This window comes from Ambystoma mexicanum, chromosome 4q, assembly GCF_040938575.1.
Source record: "Ambystoma mexicanum isolate Mex_15411 chromosome 4q, UKY_AmexF1_1, whole genome shotgun sequence".
Lineage (NCBI taxonomy): Eukaryota > Metazoa > Chordata > Amphibia > Caudata > Ambystomatidae > Ambystoma > Ambystoma mexicanum.
Window position 1 is genome coordinate 195,429,627 of NC_090928.1, and position 20,311 is coordinate 195,449,937.

A 20,311-nucleotide genomic window follows, 5' to 3' on the forward strand; every position below is an offset into this window, starting at 1 on the left:
AAGAGTATACATTCACATTAAGAAAGCGAAGACAACTTGACTTGAAAGGCTTGAGGAACAGTGACTACTGAACCTGTGCGCAACAAACAGGCTAACTGAAGTATACAAATATAGGTTATTTCAAGGCACTGCATAGGTTCGTATAGGCAACTTTTTTTTTTAGCAAAGTGCACATGAAGGGAATTTTAAGTACACAAAAAGTTGCATTTGGCAAGTTGAATGCGCAATATTTGAAACATTATTTTTAAGCAGGACACAATTCTTTTATTTTTCAGACTGCAGCCAAGCACGAAGTCTATAATCTGAAAGAAGCACTGGTATTGAACAGTCCCATGTGCAACTCTACCGTTCTTGTTTATTTTTACAAGTTCAGAGATCTTCCCCAAATTTGAAGACGGCTTGGACCGGCAATTTATTTTTGTTGGTGGAGACATCTGAAGTCTGGAGTATAAAACGGTTAATTCTCAGTTCAGAAATACAGATGGAAGGACAGCGCAGATGTATCGAATGACATCACTCAAGATGAACCAGACGTTAAAAGGCCCATACATCCTTCTTTCAAGTCTCCTGATTTCTACTCAGCAGTTATGGCTTATTGAAAAGCGCAGGCTGAAAACATTTTGTTTTTAATTCAGCAAAAGAAACAAGAAACAATGTTTTCGGCTCCATGAAGGCAACAGAATAACCCAGAGCGTTCAACTTCTTCTGTAAGGCACAGCACGCTACTGGCAAGGAGCGCAGACTGCGCAGCTCCCACAACTCAGCACTTGAGCAGCTGGGTGCTTTTCTCAGTTTCTTGAGTCTCAGAATAACAGCTATGAAACAACAGAGACAACTCCAGAGAATGTGTCACATAACAAATAGCACAATTTAACCTTAGAGGTATCATCGAAAACGTGACAAAGTCGGGTGCTGGCATGAGCCTGAAACACACATGGGACAGCTTACAAAAATAAAACCGATGTCCTGCTGCATTTTGGGTGTTTTTACAAAGGCTTTTTTCCCCAGATTTTCCTCTTTTTGTTTTCCTTTTTTTTTCTTTTTTATACATCTTTTCATTTTGAAACGTATAAGGACAATGCAGCTTTCGCTTCATGTTTCCCAAAGAAAAGAAAGGGGCTCTTCCAGGATTCCCTTCTGGGCAGGGTTCTGTGCTTTTCTACATCACTGGAAAGCGGCCGAGTGCCTGCCTCAGCTTCTCAGCAATCTGAAAAGAGGTAGAATAATTATTCTAATGCAACATGTATGATCAGGCCATTTATTTGTGCTTGGCAAAATGCAGACTTATAGATGTTATTTTAACAGAACCAATTTATAAGAACAAGAAGAGTAAACAACTAAATGTTGGAATAACTTCTTTCCCTCTAAAGTAGCAGCAAGAATCTTTTTTTAATTGTGAAATTGGTTTATCCAAGTAAACCTTAGACAAAACAAACAACAACATAGCACATTGAAATATTCCAAACATTTCTTATATAAACCTTAATGCTAATCGCAAAAAAAAATATCACCCTCTTAATCAGAATTATTACATGTAAAAAAGTAATCACAGCAATTGTCAAAGCCACTTCATTCCCATTTGAAAAGCAAATCCAAAATTCATAGGACAACCAATCAATTCTATTTACAAAATTCCCAAACATTGTTGACCGCAAATTATGCAATGCTGAGCATTGTGCCAGAAGGTTATATAATGTTTGAATCGTCTCCTCTCGTTTGCATTAACTGCAGTCCTTTTGTACATTAATCGATTCAGAGCCAATAGAGAGAACCTCTGTGGTAGATAGCAGATTCAATCAAAATTGCCAAAATTGTGTTCTCCGATATGCATTTGGGAATTTGCAAACAACAAGGCAGTGTACCAAGTGGTTTGTCGAATACTGGGAGAAAATGATGGTTTGTATATGACCTATTCTTTTAGATGGTTTCATACAAATTATTTATAAAAACGATTTGTCTTCACACATCTGGCACAATCAATCAAGCTTGTCTCTTCTGTAATAAACATAAATAAACACCCTTAAAGGTTAAGTGATGTCAGTCTGGCTGGTTTCTAGTGTTGTCCTGTCACAATGGATGCAAAGGATTTTGCATCTTCCATAGCACAATGATGATCTGAGGTTTGTGTGGAAAATTGCCGTAAATAGAAAAGGTATAGTAGGAGCTTTAGAAAAAGATACGTTCACCTTTCTTTGTTATGGTTCAGTTTTTTAGAGTCTTATCAACTTCTTTATCCTTTCTCACAATTGTAAGTCTATGCCAGGCTTTTCAACAATCTACATTGCCTTCTCAGCATTACTAGTCACTCAGATTCTTATCACCAACCTATGTACTCCTTCTTGGGTTTGCCTTTGAAGCTTATCGGCAATGTAAGGACTCTACCTTGTAAGGACGTACGCCGGTAAGATAGCTCAGCGGGTTAAGCGCTCGCTGCTGTGATCTGAGCGTGATCTGCAGGTCACAGGTTTGAATCCCGGCAAGGCCAACTCAGCCTTTCATCATTCCGAGGTCGATAGATGAGTACCAATTTCGGTTGGGTGATATTGTATGTAAATATGTGCTCTGTAAAGTGCTTTGGATTAAGGCACTATATAAATAACACATCATTATCATTACCTGAGGTTTACCAGACACAAAGAGGCCGGTCAGCTACCTCTGCAGTCTCTTAAAGGTTTATTCTGCCTTAATTTCTTAATAATACTTAACAATTTCACAGAAGCTTCCTCCTGCCTCTTTTTTGTCAGGATTGTGAGAAACCAAAGGGTGTCTCACCCGCTAGTCCTCGGGGACTTGTCATCCAGGTGGCCAGGACACAACCATCGCTTTTGAGCCAGCCGGCGGCGAGATGCGGTATTCCTCCCTTTCCCATACCTATGATCCCACTTATTTCATAGGATTCTCTGATGTCCCAACTCCCCCCCCCCCCTTTTGTACACAAACACTGGGCAGAGGAAGAGGGCGACTAGAGTAACAATGCTAACTCTTACACATCGCATTGGACATGTTCCGCTAATTGGGTCAGGCAAAGTCAGGCACTTGGCTCCAAGTGCATACATCCGATGCCAATTAGCTCTCTCCACACAGATAAAATGCGGAACATAGAGACACACTCTGAGCAAGGTGGAACATAATTAAGAACAGAACGTCTGGGGCGAAGGCAAACCTATTGTAGCAGAGTAACGGACCGCGGGATGAGAGCCACGGGTGGAGAACTCCAGGAGTTCCCTGCAGGAGGTTGTTGCCTCCAAAAGGCAGTGAAAGACATGTGGCGAAGGCCTGAATCACAAACAAGAAGGCAGCATTGTTTTTCAAGGATGCTAGCGACGCTCCCGGGTGAACGGCAGAGTTGGGGAGGCGATGCCAAGTCTGTGTTACTAACCGTGACTCGTAAACTGGAAGATAGTAAAGAAAAGAAAGAAACGCACACAGCCGGTGAGTTGGCTAGTGACATGAGACCACTGTGCACTAAAGAAAGATTGAAATGGCAACATTATAGCGCACAATTGAAGGCTGCACGCATGTGGATGAGGCGCAAAGAAAGGCAGACCTGCAAATTAACATTGAGGTTACGATCCCTGTAAAGTCAGCGATACTGAGTAACGGAGTGGTCCAGCGAAAGGAAGCAGCCTACTCGAAAGTCACAGTGAAATTTGAAAGGTTTGTACCGATAAAGTGAATGAACTGTAGAAGCGAGATGGTTGAAATTGATCCAGAGAAAAGGGGAGAGTGGAAAGGTGAACGTTGAACCTTTGTGCATAATACAGTGAGCTACCCAGACCAGGAAGCACTGGGGCAAATAAAATAGTAGTTTGAGTTGAAAGCTGGAAAGTTGAAGTGGTCCAGCGGAGGTCTGTAGAAAAAAACCACGCACATTCGAAAGTATTCGATGTCAGGAAACGGTCCGAGCCCGACTGAGAGAGACCCAATGTGTAATAAGTTAGGGGAAGGGAACCCCCAAAGGAGGTGAAATAAGTTTGGGGAAGGGAACTCCTGCAAGTGTTTTGTTTTGCTGTGAAAGGTCAGTGTCCGACTGAGGGAGACCCATCTGAACTTTTGCTTTAAGAGGTCTGAGCCCGACAGAGGGGGACCACCGTGAACTTTTGCTTTAAAAAGGTCTGAGCCCGACAGAGGGGGACCGACGTGAACACTTTGGTGAACTGTTTTGGAAATGGGAAAGTAAGACTTTACCATTGAAGGCCAGGCGGCCGTCGATCCACGTTTTTAACTGCCTACTGTGTTAAGAGCCTGAGCCAGAGTGTGTAATCTTGCCTACAAGGACCGCCTTACTCTGTGCTGTCCAATGTGGGGAGCAGAGCTGACTGAGCCACATTTATTCTTTATCTTTGAACACTGACTTTCCGTTGCATACATATTCACCTTTTCCCACTTTTGGTACAAGATATATGGCAGGCATCAGGTTTTTATTAGTATAGGCCTTTTTGATTTGACGGACTCAACTAGCACTGTTTGATTTATTATTTGATGGTCGAGACTGCTCCCATCTTAGCTATAGGGCAAAGTAGGAGTTTCTACAATGCCATTGAAACTTCAATAAAGGTTTTACAAACTGTACCTTTTGTGTCAGTGTCATACGTGTTACCATGCCCCCTTCCTTACAGGATACACAAGTGGGTTCTCAAGAATTGTCCAGAGACCAATTTATTGTGTGAAACAGTTATGTATTGTGACAAATTAAGGCAGAATAAACCTTTAAGAGAGTCAGTCTCTCTCTCTCTCTCCCCCTTTTCTTTTAATAGTTTTGGTTCAGCCTCTGGATTGGTAGAGCTGTCCCATATTTTCTATGTAATCATTTTTTTTCGGGCTTTCATGTCCAGCGGTTCTATACATGCTGAGTTACACAGGGCAAAAAATAATATTGGCAGAAATGTTGAACTGTGTGTGTTTATTGGTTTCTTTCCTGGTATCCGTGAATCACCTTGTTTCCAAACATTGATTCACATGCTGCATCCCCTTCTCAGCCAGCTGCCTCATGAAGTGGCCTGCGTCCATAATATGAATTCTGTATTGTACCTCAATAAGCTCTATGTTAGGGTCACAAACACCCCATAAGGCTGCATCCTGTGGAATAAGACTGACACTCAGCATCCATATGTGCCTGCAGCACCACCTTGAACACGTTTCATGGAGTTGGTGTTCTCCAATATGGTCATTATTGGAAATTTGTCAGTGTTTAAGTTGGAAATGCAAGACAGCATTTCGGGAATAGCTAATTGGTTACTAGCATTTTAAAAATTAAAAAAAAAAACATTAAGGCCAATCACGGAAGCAGGAAGCAGAGATAGGTAATCTTTTGGGAACACTCATGAAACTAATGAACGTAGAGGCAATGAGGGAGCTTATTCTCCTAAATATCTGGAGGATAGGCCAGTATAAAGGCTGGGTATGGTTTGGCACACACTACCTACCAGTTCGTTAAACAAGTGTGGGTAGAAAATTGAAAAAAGAAATATGAATGGAGGGCCTATTTTCTTTTACCAACATGTGTAAGGGCACAGAGCGGCAGATCTCATGAGGGTAAGAGGTTTGCCGCAAAACAAAAGAGGTGATGGCTCTAAGGTTTCTAATTAATCTTAACCTCTTGCATTACTCTGGGCAACCCTCCAGACCACCGTTCTTCACCTGCCAATCCATTACAAAAGGGGAAAGACCATATGCAAATCAGGCTTGGACCCACTGCAAAGGGATAGTCCAGCCCGAATTGCTTCATCACATTCCTTCTACACGAGACCACAAGTATCCCCAGATATGTTTCCGCCTCGTAGGGCCTCATCAGTGAGGAGTAGGTTGGGTCTCTAGGCCGAGCAGGCACAGGGACCCACGTCTGGGCATAGCGTCCCACTCAGGGTGACTATAGCAAAACAAAAGAGGTGATGGCAGGATGGTTTACAAACATGTCTGGGGATGATTGTGGTCTCATACAGAAGGGATGTGATTTAGCAGTTTGGTCTGGGCTGACCCTTGTGGGATTTGCATATTGTCTTCCCCCTTTTGTAATGGCTTGGCAGGCTGAAAAACGATGGTCTGGAGGGTTGCTCAGAGTTCAGCTCGTGGTTCTGATTTATTCAAAACCTTCCAGCCATCAACTTTTGATTTTGATAAGCGGTTTTCCAGCAATCTTTGACATCTGGGACAATTACATTTACTTTGCACAATCAAAAAGGAAAGGACGCGACAATTGGTGTAGGCTATTGCGATGAATCCAGGATTCAGTCACTTCCCACCAAGGGGAGCCATTCCTTGTGAGGATAGGGAGGTTCGCCCGCTATGCAATAACCCCGCTAAAGGTGGCGGCATGCGGGACCTCACAGGGAGAGTCTGCTCACTGGGGGACAAGGATTCCCGTTCCGCAGATTAACTCCCAAGAACCCTATTTTCCAGAACTCCTCCTCCAGAGACATCCATCAAACCAAACCACCGTATGTTATTGCAACATAATACCGAATATTGAAACTGACGATCAATGTAGTAAAACTACTGTGAAGAATAATGAACAGCGAGCAATATCGATTACTCAATGGTTGGAAACCAACACTACTGTGATGAAAAAGAATGAAAAAATAATTAAGATTGATCAACTTAAAGAGAGAACTGGCTATAATTCTCCACAAGGGAGGGCCCAGTAGTCAATCCTAAAAAGAGACAATGGACTACTCTGGAATCCAGGAGTTTCAAACCAGCCTAGTGTGGACTGATTAGAGAGACCGGGAGATGCTCCATCAGCAGGAAACCACAAGGTGCTGTCGGCACAAAGCACTGAGGAAGCTGAAAGCCAGAGACAGAGGGGAATGAAAAGCTCAGGAATAGGAGCGAGTCAAGAGAGGTGGCGTGACCCTGGAGAGGTGGCTGTTCAGTCTGGTATCAAATCCAACAACGCTGGAGCTATGGTGCAGCGGAGAAGAAATAGAAGGAGACAGAGCGAGAACCAAACATATCCTGATTACGTAGTAAGTCCTTCTCCTGCAAACATGCCCAGTGACACCAACACGTAGAAAACAAGGTAACGGGAACAGCAGGAGACAAGACGGGGATAAAGAGTACACTCAGCCTACTTGTCCCAGAGAAAGGCCCGAAACTAAGAGTAAGAAACACTCTGGGACTCTGCCTACTCATCCCAGTGAGTGGTCTGAAACGAAGAAGAGTGGGAAACGGTATGAAACTTTTCTTACTCATCTCAGTAATATAAGAATTGAACAGGAGAATAAGAATACCTGTTGGGTCTACAATAAACCTATGAAGGAGAATGAACTAGGAACAGAGGAGGAGGATCAAGATGTTAAATGACTTATTCATTTAAAGAACTACAGAAACACAGGATAACCACCACAGCAAGTGGGATGCAGTTTCCCTAATAATCTCTGAAAAGGAGACCCTTTCAGAGATACTTAAGAAAGACATTGGGCCTCACTACGAGGTTGGAGTTAGCCTTGCCGGTTTTACCGGCAAGGCTATCTTGAAACTCGCATCCGAGTCCGGCACCCGAGAAAGGGCAATTTCGCGGGTGCCGGGCCTGGTACATCCCATTCCCATTTGAGCCGCACAGGGCTCAATGGGAATGGGGAGGGTGGTAGCACCGGTACCGTTAATAACAGTACCGGTGCTACCATCATGTTCTGCTCACGGGTGCCGGTATGGCCACTAAGTCAGTCCTCGTGGCTGCAAGGGCACCCGCGAGCAGAACTCCTAGTATGGCGGTACAGTAGCACCGTTGCCGCTAGCGATACCAGCAATGTTGTTGCCTTAATGCCATACTTGTAATGAGGCCCATTGTACAAGAATAGCCGAAGACAGTAACATTGAGGAGAAGTCTACAAAGGGAACACATAGGGCAGCCAAAGACTTGGAAAAGTCCCCTAGAAGAACTAAATAAGATAATCCAAGAGATAACTAAAAAGTATCTAAAAATGTTCTACTGAGGCTGAGGAAGAAGTGAGTCGTACTCCTGGTCTTTTGTTATTTTGTATTAGTGGTAGGGACAAAGCAGTTTAGCTTTGGACGGAGGACAGATGACGAGAACCTTAGTTTGGTTAGGCAGGGAAATCCATAGATTAGGGATAGTGTGGCCTTTTTACTTATTATTTAATAAAAGAAAGTGAAGAATGTCAAAACATGGTCTGTCTCCTTCTGACCTACCACACTATTTCACTTCTGACAAGCTCCATCACGGCAGAACACTCCTTCCAGCTTGAACTGCTACTCCAGTTGGTGGGTTGAGCCACTCTCAAAAGGAACTAGGTCTTGCTGTCTAACAGGATGTCACTTTAGCAGTAGGGCAGGATTCAGAGGAATACGCTGGTGTTAAGGAAGGGTTTGACACATATGGCTATCCATTTGCCTTTGCCTTCAACACAGGCTTGCAATGTCTTCCATCATGCCTGGCCTCCCCAAACGTTATACAGGCACCATACTCCTCCACCCCCCACCCCCCAACTCATCTATCTTCTTGCAGGACCGCAGGAGCCAGGGCTACTACTCAGATTCTGGTGTCCACCTGGGGGAGAGGCTGGACCATTAGGACAGATAGGGTGGTGCCCACCATCTTCAAGCGCAGTCACCCACACTTTCTGCCAGCACCATGAGTGACAGTTGAAAACAGCATGTCTCACGCATGGCATCCAGCTCCATCTTGCCCCCTAAAATGTAATATTTTAATTAGAAATCAATTTTTGCCTCATGTGAGCGCTGTTTCTGTGTCCATCGTTGGTTCCATGTGCGTTCCCTCCTCTTGTCCCTCTTGTCCCTACTCTCTACCCCCATTGGCCTAGAGTGCGGCCAGCTTGAGCGAGGACCTAGTCCAGCGCTCGCCTTCTCTTGCCGTCTCCACTTATTTGAAGAGACGCTGAGGTAAGGGCATCCAGCTCCATCTTGACCCCTAAACTGTAATCTTTTCATTAGAAATCCTTGTTTTGCCTTGGTGCGAGATATGCACTGTTTTTCTGTCCATCCTTGCTTCCTTGTGTGTTCTAGGTTCTTCCCTCTGTCAAGATAACTTGCTTCTAGGTGTTGTGCTTTCTGCTATATGATGTACCCTTAGCCCTTTCCCTTCCTGGACACTTGACTCTAGATTGTTGCATTGCTGTGCGGTTGTAGTTGGTGTCGTGCTCTGCAGTTCCTCCCTCTCTCCCGCTCTCCTCCCTCCGTTCTCTCTGCAATCTCCCTCCTTGGTGCTCTCTATCTCCCGTATCTTCTCTAATTGCTATTCTACCACCTATCCTATCCCTTTGTCGAAGTCTGGAAGGGAAAAGTTCAAGGAGGATCTGCAGGACTCCAATCCAGGCTTGCCCATCGCTTACACCCACGTCAACGCTTCTTCTAGGCAGACTTTCACTGACATCCTCTTTGTTGTTCCTTCTCCAGACTTTTGGATTCCCCTTATGGTCTCAGTGCTCTCCCCTTTCTCTTCCTCTCCCATACATGATGGCACCCTTTGGGAGGTACTCTTGGCATCCTTCCTGTCCTCTAGAGTCTATCATAAATGTCTACCTAAATGGCACTGTGATGTCCCAGGGCCCTCAGCCCAACCTCTTCCGTTTTGATAGGCATTAACTTCCTCCCCTCTCCTGCCACTCCTCTTTCTGCCACCCCTCTGCCACCTCAGACAGATATACCACACTCCTGTACCCCTCCCCGGAAGACCTTCAAAAGTGGCAACCTGCTCCACTTAGCTACCCTCAACTCTCGCTCTGCTGTCAAACACTCCTCTGACATCTGCCACCTTCTTGAAGATCTCGACCTAGAAGTCCTCGCCCTCACAGAGACATGGTTCACTGCCAGCTCTGTGACAACTTTTGACACTCCTCCCTGAGGGTCAAAAGATCCTCTCTAAGCCCAGGCCTAACCAGACCGGGGGGCGTAGTGGCCCTGATCTTCCCTTAGTGGGTCCCTACTACTATCATACCCACTTAGGCCTACATCTCTTTCGAATGTCTTGTCTGGAGGCTTGGTGTCTCTCCTGGCCTCTCCCCGATTCTGGCCACCATCTACAGGCCCCCTGGCCAGGTCTCCCACTTCCTCTCAGAATGGGCTGACCTGACCTCTTCTCTCCTGGCTTCCTCCTTCAAGCTTCTCCTCCTCAGAGACTTCAATATTCACCTAGACTCCCCCGATGAGGCCTTTGGGCTCTTCCGCAACCTCTGTGACTCTCTTGCCCTCTTCATTCTTCCCTCCAGTCCGACAAACTTAGCCAGACACACCTTGAATGCTCTCATCTCTTCAGACATCCCAGTCTCCAACCCTTTCATTACTCCTCTCTCCTGGTCTGATCATGATCTCCTCTCCTCTCACCTGGACTTCCTGGGTCCCGCGGCTAAGACCCACCCGCACTGCCAGCCTCTTTCTCCGTCATTCGACCTACCGCTTTTGCCTCCACCTTCACTCCCCCTCCTACTCCTGCCACTGACTCTCACTCTGACACAGCCCTTCAACTCTCCATCTCCAACACTGTGGACATCCTTGCCCAGTCATGAGGATCCGCATGAAACCTGCCTCCAAGTGCAACTCCTGGTTTGACTCTGACCTGGCCACTCTGAAATGCATGTGCAGATTAGCTGAGCGAAAGTGGCAGGCATCGAACACATCCTCTGACAAACTGGCCTGCTGCCTGCTCCAAAGGCAATACAGACTCTCCATCTGCTCTAAGAAGAGGGCCTATATCCAAGCCCTCATCTCTGCGGCCACTAACAACAGAGCTGAACTTTTAAAAATTTGCAAAGAACTTGCAAACCCTACTGTAGTCTACACTTCTCTGTCTTCCCTGGCCCTCTGCACTTCTCTGGCCTCAAACTTAATTTCTAAAACTCAAGAAATCGTGTCTTCACTCTCCTCTACTCCACACCCATCTCCCTCTCATGCTCTCAGACCTCCATTGACCACCCCCCCTCTCTTTTCCCCCTCCTACTCTCCTCTTTTTCTCCCATAACACCTGATGAGGTTTCTAGACAAGTCTGTACTATGAAAGTCTCATCCAAATAGGTGCTCCCCTACTCCTCCAGAACTATCACGGGCAACAATGTCTCGGCTGATGGGGAGCCTGGCCTAAGCTTGCCTAAACTGCGCACACCTGGTGCCTTCCAGGTTGCTGTTCTTTTCCCTACTTAAGGAGCCCTCCAGACTCTTTTCCTTTGCTGATGGGGAGCAGGTGCAAGTAGATATAGTTCACCTGGCCTAAGCCCCGACCACCTGGTGCCTTCCAGGTTGCCGCTCTTTTCCCCACTTAGCAAACCCCACCCACCTGGTGGCTTCCTGGTTGCCGCTCTTTTCCCTAGTTAAGAAGCCCTCCAGCCTCTTTTCCTTTGCTGATGGGGAGGAGGTGCAAGTGGATCTAGGTCACCTGGCCTAAGCTCCGCCCACCTGGTGCCTTCCAGGTTGCTGCTCTTTTTCCCACTTAGCAAGCCCCGCCCACCTGGTGCCTTCCTGCTTGCTGCGTTTTTCCCTATTTAAGGAGCCCTCCAGCCTCTTTTCCTTTGCTGATGAGGCGCAGGTGCAAGTGGATCTAGGTCACCTGGCCTAAGCCACGCCCACCTGGTGCCTTCCTGGTTGCCGCTCTTTTCCCTGCTTAAGGAGCCCTCCAGCCTCTTTTCCTTTGCTGATGAGGAGCAGGTGCAAGTGGATCTAGGTCACCTGGCCTAAGCCCTGCCCACCTGGTGCCTTCCAGGTTGCTGCTCTTTTCCTCCACTTAGCAAGCCCCCGCCCACCTGGTGCCTTCCTGGTTGCTGCTCTTTCCCCTGCTTAAGGAGCCCTCCAGCCTCTTTTCCTTTGCTGATGAGGAGCAGGTGCAAGTGGATCTAGGTCACCTGGCCTAAGCCCCGCGTACCTGGTGCCTTCCAGGTTCCGCTCTTTTCCCCACTTAGCAAGCCCCCACCCACCTAGTGCCTTCCTGGTTGCTGCTCTTTTCCCTGCTTAAGGAGCCCTCCGGCCTCTTTTCCTTTGCTGATGGGGAGCAGGTGCGAGTGGATGTAGTTCACCTGGCCTAAGCCCCGACGACCTGATGCCTTCCAGGTTGCCACTCTTTTTCCCACTTAGCAAGCCCCGCCCACCTAGTGCCTTCCTGGTTGCCGCTCTTTTCCCTACTTAAGGAGCCCTCCAGCCTCTTTTCCTTTGCTGATGGGGAGCAGGCGCAAGTGGATATAGGTAACCTGGACTAAACACCACCCACCTTCTTAGCCCTGCCTCTTCCTTCCTGCTCTTAACTCTTAGAGGCAAGTGAAGCGAAGGGCAGGCGAAGCAAAGGGCAGGCGAAGCAAAGGGCAGGCGAAGCAAAGGGCAGGCGAAGCAAAGGGCAGGCGAAGCAAAGGGCAGGCGAAGCAAAGGGCAGGCGAAGCAAAGGGCAGGCGAAGCAAAGGGCAGGCGAAGCAAAGGGCAGGCGAAGCAAAGGGCAGGCGAAGCAAAGGGCAGGCGAAGCAAAGGGCAGGCGAAGCAAAGGGCAGGCGAAGCAAAGGGCAGACATATTACCTCTGTACCTGGAACACCGTCTTCATACAGAACGGGTTATGCCTGTAGAACTGCTAAGCCTTTCTGTTCTAAATGGAGGTTGTTTGATATCTTGCCTGGAAAACGACGTTTGCATTATTCACGTCGTTGAATTCACGTGATTAGGGGTTACGTTCATAAGCAGCGTGGGGACGTCGCTTGCTGCTTCCGATTGAACCAACATGGCGTTTGGTAACTGAAACCTTGATCTGCGTCCTCGCATCTCTTCAGTTACAGCTTTGGCTTTACTCCTGCGTGTTACTTCCACACGCAAACTCCTGGAGCTGCATTCAAGAAGTTACGGCAGCTTTTCCTGTTCACGTGTATCTTTCTACACGCTACCTTCGGCAGCCGTCCACTAGAAGACTAACGGACGGCTTTTCCTTCACATGCGAGTTCTGGCAGCCCTGTCTGCGTGTACTTCAGTAGCATGTATAAACACATGTGGATGTCTGAAATCCTCACGTGCTGCTTTCCTTGCTGCGTGTACTTTGTCGCGTGTAAAAACACACGCTGGTTCTTGAACTCTTAACGTGCGGCTTTCCTGGCTGCGTGGAAATTGGTCACGTGTAAAACTGCACACGGTTTTCTGAACTCTTTAAACGTGCAATTCCACATGCAAGTTGTGCTTCGCTTTGGATTTAATCCCTGGCACCTGTGATGAGATAACAGGTGGACTTCAATTCATTATTTCTGTTCTACGTGGGAAAGGAAGTATTGCCGACAACTGTTTATTTGAAGGTGATTGTGCACAGTACTTTGGACGCTATCCTGTGGTGCACCAACTCGGTATCTAGCGTGAGCCTCGTGCCATTCGGGATAAGTTTCCCTTACTAACCTTCCCTCCTTTTGTCGTTGTTTCAATTCCTGGATTTCTTCAGAGACTTGTTGGCGGAGCCTCCAGTTCTAAGTCTACAGGTTAGTGTTGTACAAGTTGCTATTGTTGTGCTATTAGTGAGAGTTTAAGTTGGGACACTTCCTCATTATACTTTATTGTATCCTAGGCTGAGTTCCAATGATGTTCCCACGCCCTTTCCAGTGATCCCTCTCTCTGCCTGTTTTATTAGTCAGAGAGCTGTATCATTTGGAAGATCTATTTTTGACTTCACTACTGTCAAGCCGTGTGATTCATCAAGGATCCGGAAGAGCCCTACCAATTGTATCCTTTATGGTTACCTGTATCCTTTTTCATAAGATACTTGGGTGATTTATGACAGCATGCAAAGCAAAGGGCAGGTGGAGAAAAGGGCAGGCAGAGAAATGGACAGATGAAAAAAGGGCTCGATTTGACTTTTATGGACTTCATTGATTCACGGTGCATCATCCTTTCTCAACTCTCATGCTGGACTTCCCTTGCATCTTGTAATCACTGTGGCCCTGAATCGTGCTGTTCCCATCTTCATCTTGTATCCTGGCTTGCAACATTATGTGTTACTACTGACTTCTGCTATTGTATTCGCTCTCCCCTCTTGCTTCTCCACTCTTTTTGACTGCTTACTCTCTGTTCTCTCCTCCTCACCCTTTTCCCCCCATCTCCTCCCCTTACTTTCTTTTATGCACTTACTAGATCAGAAGTGTCCCTGGACCTAGTGGGATAGCAACCTCGTCTGTCTCCTCCACCATCCCCTTACCTGCCCCCCCACCCCTCCAGCACTATCTGAAATGTCATCAGGCGTAGTACGATAGTCGCTTGTTTTGTTACTCCCCTCCCTTTCTACACCCCTCGCCCTTGTTAAGACTGATTTCTGAAATCTGACCTGGTGGGCAGAGGTTCAGAAGGCCAGCCTAGTTTCTTGGAACAGGGTAACCTTCTGGACAAGCCAGACCAATCAAAGTAGCTATGGCGGCGGTCAAGACTAGGTCTCAGGAGGGGTCAGGGCAACTGAAAGACCCCAATGAGCACACAGAGCAAAGGACACTTACAAATCACTCCCAGTCAGGTGTATATACATATATATTAAAAATACAAATACATTTATTTCAAGGCCTTTGAGTTTCAACACACAAATCAAATCACAGTAATACTTTTAACCCAACACAATCCTATCTAAATACATATATACAAGACCAATGGGGTCTAAAGGGTTAATGCACTAAATGGGTCCACAACCTAAAAGGGGAAGGAAACAGGCAGTGCAAATAGTCTTTAGTCCCTTCTGCATCCAACACACTCCTAAGAGGCAGTCCAATCCCTAAGAAGAGTGGAGCCTATTGCTCAAATGTACTTGCACTGCTGGCGCACGTGGTAGATCAAATGGGCAAAACGGGGTCTCTTCAAGGGTCTGTAGCAGCTCAGGAAGGTGGGTGAGGTGATGAAGAATAGGTTTCCACTATTCGAGGAGGGCCTCCACTTGAGGGCAGAGTCGATTCCAAGAGTTGGGAATAGTTTGCACTAGCAGTGGAAAGGCGAGGGGCCCTTAGGGGCCACTCTTGCGTAAAAATTGATGGATGCGCTAGGGGCCACCGGTTAGGGTTGTGATTACTCACCGAGGCCCGGGGAACTCCGGACCAAACTTCGGCAGTCGAGTCCACTTCGGCAATCTTGCGGCTCTGTGGCTTTCAGCTACAAAGTTACATCGTTGATTCCCTATGGGACACTGGCGATTTCTCCGCTCCTGGCGGATGGATCGGGCTAGTTCAGCTGTAGCAGGCTTCATGGCAGAGGACCACAGCTGCAATGAACTTGCAAAGTTCGGCACCACGGCTGGGCGACACGACAACCGCGTAAACTCTGGTTTGGGTGCACTCACTTTACTCCAGACCTGGGAACGCTAATTCTACGAAATTCGATGTGAGAGTGCCGTGAACAAAGGGCTTGCTATGTGCCAAGTTTCAAGGGCCTCCTCGAAACGGTGGCGGTATCACGGCAAAACGTCTGCGCAAGCTGGTCAGTCCACTGGATGGCTCATGGACACTTCCGAAGAGGCTTACTTGCAGAAGGTGCTGAGAATAGTTGGTCACACTATTCCAATGGGTGGAAGTTCCTTCGCAGACATTCTAGGACGATCAGATGCAGAGGGGTCCAGCAGGACGACAGCGGGCTCAGGGTGCCAAACCTTCCACCGGGTCACCAGCGGTTCCTCGACTCGGCTTCTTAGTTTCAGGATACTTGGATCCTCTCCTTCGTTCAGTGAGAACTCCAGAAATTGACATGGTTTGGGTGTTCGGAGCCTTCTCTTATCCAGAATTTCCTTCGCACCAAAACGAAGAGGACCCAATGGGAGATCTGCTCACATACAGGCATTCCATACGTGGACCAATCATGGGCCACGGTGGTCCCAGGCATTCACAGCACTCCAGACTCTGTGGCACGCAGGATGTGTATTGGAACCAGATGTTCCAGCCCACATCCTGGAGGCACACACACATGGCATGCAGAAGCCCACAAAAGCTTGGCGCTTCGCACGAAAATGCATGCCCAAATAAGGACTGACCCGGGTCGCCTCGACCTGGGGAAGGTGAAGGGGCAAGATGGCCAAAGGACAGGACAAAGAACCTCGTTGCGTGGCCGTTCTGGAGCCAGGCCACCTAACCGTGCCAAACACGGTAATCACGGTTTACCTGGCAAGAAAGGGTTAAAAATATGCGAAATGATAAGCTGCCACCAGCCCTGTCCAAGGCACATCTGCACTTCTCCTAAAAAATCCTTCGAGAGTATCTAGGTTCTTTGGAAATGACTAGACCCAAGTGCACTGTACTGTAAGGTACATTGTACACTTGTTACATGTTGCAGAAAAGTTGCAACATGGACAAGGACTAAGGGAAACAAAGTCTCCCAATACTCACTGTCTTTAAGGGCATGTCAGTTTCCACATAACAAGTGAGCGAAAAGCCCAAGGGAGTGCAGCAGAAGGCTGTGCTCCTCTGGTAAAGTCAGACTATGGTGTTCAGACATCAACAAAAAGTTGGGGGGTACACAACTGGAGGGAAAATTACACATGAAATTGAAATCTTTCCTAACACTCGCCGCTCCCAGACCAAGGACAGGGGGAATTAATCCACTCCTGGATGAGTCTCATGTTCAGGTAGTTTAAACATTTTGGACAACCCATCAGCATTGCTATGTTGGACACCTGGCCTATGCTCAATAGTGAAGTCAAAGCCTTGCAGACATATGGACCACCTGAGCCACTTTGGATTCTCTCCCTTCATGTTCATTCAAAACTTTAAGGGCTTATGGTAAGTTTGCACAGTGAAGTGGGTCCCATAGAGGTTGGGCCTCAGCTTCCCTAGGGCCCACACAACAGAAAAACATTATTTCTCTACTGTGGACCATCTGAGCTCTCTGTCCTTAAACTGGCGACTAATTATGCCAATAGGGTGTTCCTTACCCTTCTCATCTACTTGTGATAGCACAGCTCCTATCCCAGTGTCAGTGGCATCTGTCTGCACAATAAAAGGTCTTTGGTAATCAGGGGCCATGAGAACAGGGGCCTGGCACACAGTCCATTGAAGGCCTTTCCACACTCTTCAGACCAAGTTACCTTCCTGGGTTTCTTAGGAGTTGTGAGAGTAGTCAGAGGGGCAGCTATGGTGCCATAGTCTGCCATGAAATTATGGTAGTACCCAGTGAGTCCTAAAAAGGCTCTCACTTGGGTTTGAGTAGTGCGGGTAGGCCAGTCTTGTACTACTTGTACTTTACTGGGTAGAGGCTCTATCCTCTCTCCACCTGCTTCATGTCCAAGGTAGATCACTGATCCTTGTCCAATATGGCACTTACTGGCCTTTATGCTGAAGTGGGCCTTCTGAAGAGCCTGCAACACAATCTTGAGGTGCTTCACATGATCCTCCCAGGTGGCACTGAAAACTTTTCTTTTTTTAATTTAAAATGCATATGGTTTATATCTTTAAACCTTACATTTGTACATTTCTCAAATTCCTGAAAACAAGGATAAAACGTATACATTCATTATTAATAAAAGTGGAAGACAAAACCTTTTACTTGTGACTGAATGTCCAACCAAAAACGGATAACGGCCGTTATCATCGATTTGTTTTTGCCAGTTAATATGAGCGTCTAGCGCTCCTCAGGGTCCAGTGTTTTGGTTGTTTTCAGGTATAATTGGGCGATTGTGATGCGCTTATCTGCAAGTGCTGAACATTGCATCAAGATATGCTGGAGGCTTTCAATGGTTTCCATCTGCTTACAGAGTTTGCAGGTCTGATCACGGTTCATAGCTTGGTGTCAGTTAGTGGGTTGGTTTAGTATCCCAAGGATTTCCTGGGTTGTAAGTACATTAAATCTGAGTCGCATAAAGCTATCACGGAACACACGGTCTGGAAAGAGATTAAGGTAATGTGGCAATTTGTTCAAGTCTCTGACATCGCCAGTACAGTTCAGTGTAAATTTGTACTGATTTTTTTACCTTCTGTGTCGTTATCCAGTACAGTCTTGCGAGTTTGGAGTTTTGCTCGTTGTGGTCTATTGATCAGGGTGTCCAGGGATATGTCCCTTTCTATTCACTGGACGTTGATGAATTCTTTCCATTTATTCAGTGCCGTGACTTTGATGTTGCCTGGATTTGGCCGCAGTATGTCCCAGGCCGGAATCCGGTCGTTATTGATCAATTTCTTAAACAGGTCAAGTTGTTTCTATCTTATGATTGATTGGAGGGATTATAAACCAAGTTTGACTCTGATGCATGAAGATGGAATGGAGTTCGGGAGTGTTAAAGTCTTTGTCCAAAAGATTCTCTCTAATTTGTCCCATGTATCCGCCTGTAGGTTAATCATGGTCTTGCACCGTATGTCAAAATGGGTGTCACTTTCTATTTATAAAACAAGATGATGGGTTTCAGTGTTTATTTCCCAAATTTTTTGTGTAATATCAAGCCTTGTCATGCTAAAGTGCGTGCTTTGGATTTCAGGTGGTCAGACCAAGGTTGCTTGACTTGGGATTTGTTAATCCAAACCCCCAAGTACTAGATGGTCTGAACTTGGTCGATTTTTTCTTCATACAAAAAAAAAGACGTTTTACCCTGTGGGCCCAGGGAACAAGATAGGGTCATGACTTTGGTCTTCTTTACTTTACATTTATTTCCAGTTCGTTGGTCTCCATGTTTTCCTGGATGTTATTCAGTGCTGTTTGTAGACGTCTTGGTGTTTTGGCAAAAATGACAATGTCGTCAGCATAGAGAATCGATGTAACTGATAAAGAATTTAGTTTCGGTGGGTTTATTAAGTCGGAAGCCACTGTTTCTTCAAAGTCTGAGGTGAATAAGTTATACAAGGCTGCGGCAAGCAGGCAGCCTTGTTTCAACCCGTTCCATGTTTTAATGGGTTGCGTTACCAGGCCGCTCTTGCTCAACCGTATCTGGACTTCAGTGTTTGAATAGAGAAGTTTTATAGGTTCAATAATATTTCTTGGGCAACCCCATTTCGTCAGCTTGGCCCATAACATGTTTCTGTTAATTTTGTTGAAAGCAAGGTGTAAAAATCGATGAATGCGGCATATTACTGGGTTTTTGATCTGATTGTTTCATGTTTGAGCAGATTTAGAATGAAAAGGTTGGTGTTGGTCCCGACTCGCTTGACGAACCCGGTTTGCCTTGTGGCTTGTCTCTTCGCTTTTAATGCCCAGTTGTTCAATTTGGAGAGCAGGATATTCGCAAATATTTTCCCCAAGGGATCAAAGAACGCAATTGGCCTGTAATTTAGGCGGTTCTTTCTTCGGTCCTTGCTTGTAAATTGCAATTAAGATAGCTTTTTGCCATGAAGATGGTATTTGATTTGTTCTGTTTATCATTTTCCAATAGTTGTCTGTATAAGCCTGCCCATGAGTCAGGGTTCTTTTTTATGATGGAGTTAGATAACCCATCTGGCCCAGGCACTCGTGAAACGTTCAATTTGTATATGGCGTCGTTTATGTCTGATGGAGCCCAATCAATTGTCCAATTTCCTTGAATGATTCATATCTCTACCGTTCTAGGGAACGGCCGTTTTTGATATAGTTGTTGGACATGGGTTGTCCAACTAAATTCTGAGACCTCAGAGATCATATTACCAAATGCAGACGTTTGTTGGTTTAGCATTTTCCATAGGTCTCTGGAGTTCCTTCCACCCATTGCTCTCGGCATCATTCTGTTCGAGAGTCATCTTTGCAGTTTTTAGCCAGTTCTTATATTTTTGTTTGGCTTGTTTGATCTTCAGTTGTTTCCCCGGGAAATGTTCTTTTTTCATTTGTTTTAACTGCTTCCTTAGAGCTTTCTTCCTTGAAGCTATCATATGGCTGTAGGTGTGCCAATGGTCGTTTTTCGGGGTTTTCATCTGTGCTGATGCTTGTTGAAAGTTGTGTAGAATCCATTCTTAGTTTAATTTACCTATGTCTGCCATCTTTGTGTTCATAAAGACAGCTGGAAGTTGCTTTGTTTAATATTGGGTCAATTTCAACCTTGTAGCGGCCATGTTCGTTTCTAGTTCCAGTATTTTTACTCGGGCTGGAGTCTGTCTAGTGGTAGACCATGCTCGGATCAAAATAAAGTGATCGCTATCCTCCGTATAGATGTTGTCGGTTAGTTGTATCAGCTCTTTTATGAGCTCTGATCGGTATATGTAATCTATGATCCCCGTACTCTACCCGCGTGACCAGGTAGTAGTCGGGATCTTGGAGGCATCGTCGAGAGCGTCGAGCCATTTCATATTTCTATAGAGCATCTCTTTAGACCATCTTTGGGCGCGGTATTCTAGCCTGTGTTCGTCGAGCTCTTGATCATCTCTGGAATAGAAATGAATGTTCAGTTCGCCGCATATAATAAAGGCAATGCTAGGATATTTGATGGCAGCTTCGTCCATAGCTGTTAGAAATGAGTCGATTAAGTTTTCATCT

At 46.2% G+C, this 20,311-nt stretch overlaps 1 protein-coding gene across 2 annotated transcripts in view; it reads right to left on the reverse strand.

Moving 5' to 3' along the window:
• Positions 1 to 238: 238 nt before the first annotated feature.
• Positions 239 to 20,311, reverse strand: part of SNX9 (sorting nexin 9) — a 1,580,311-nt gene continuing 1,560,238 nt past the window's right edge. For both annotated transcript variants that reach the window (XM_069607724.1, XM_069607723.1), the window contains one exon: positions 239 to 1,207. In XM_069607724.1, the coding sequence (XP_069463825.1) occupies positions 1,160 to 1,207 (48 nt within the window). In that variant the 3' untranslated portion in view covers positions 239 to 1,159. The remainder of the gene's footprint in view (positions 1,208 to 20,311) is intronic.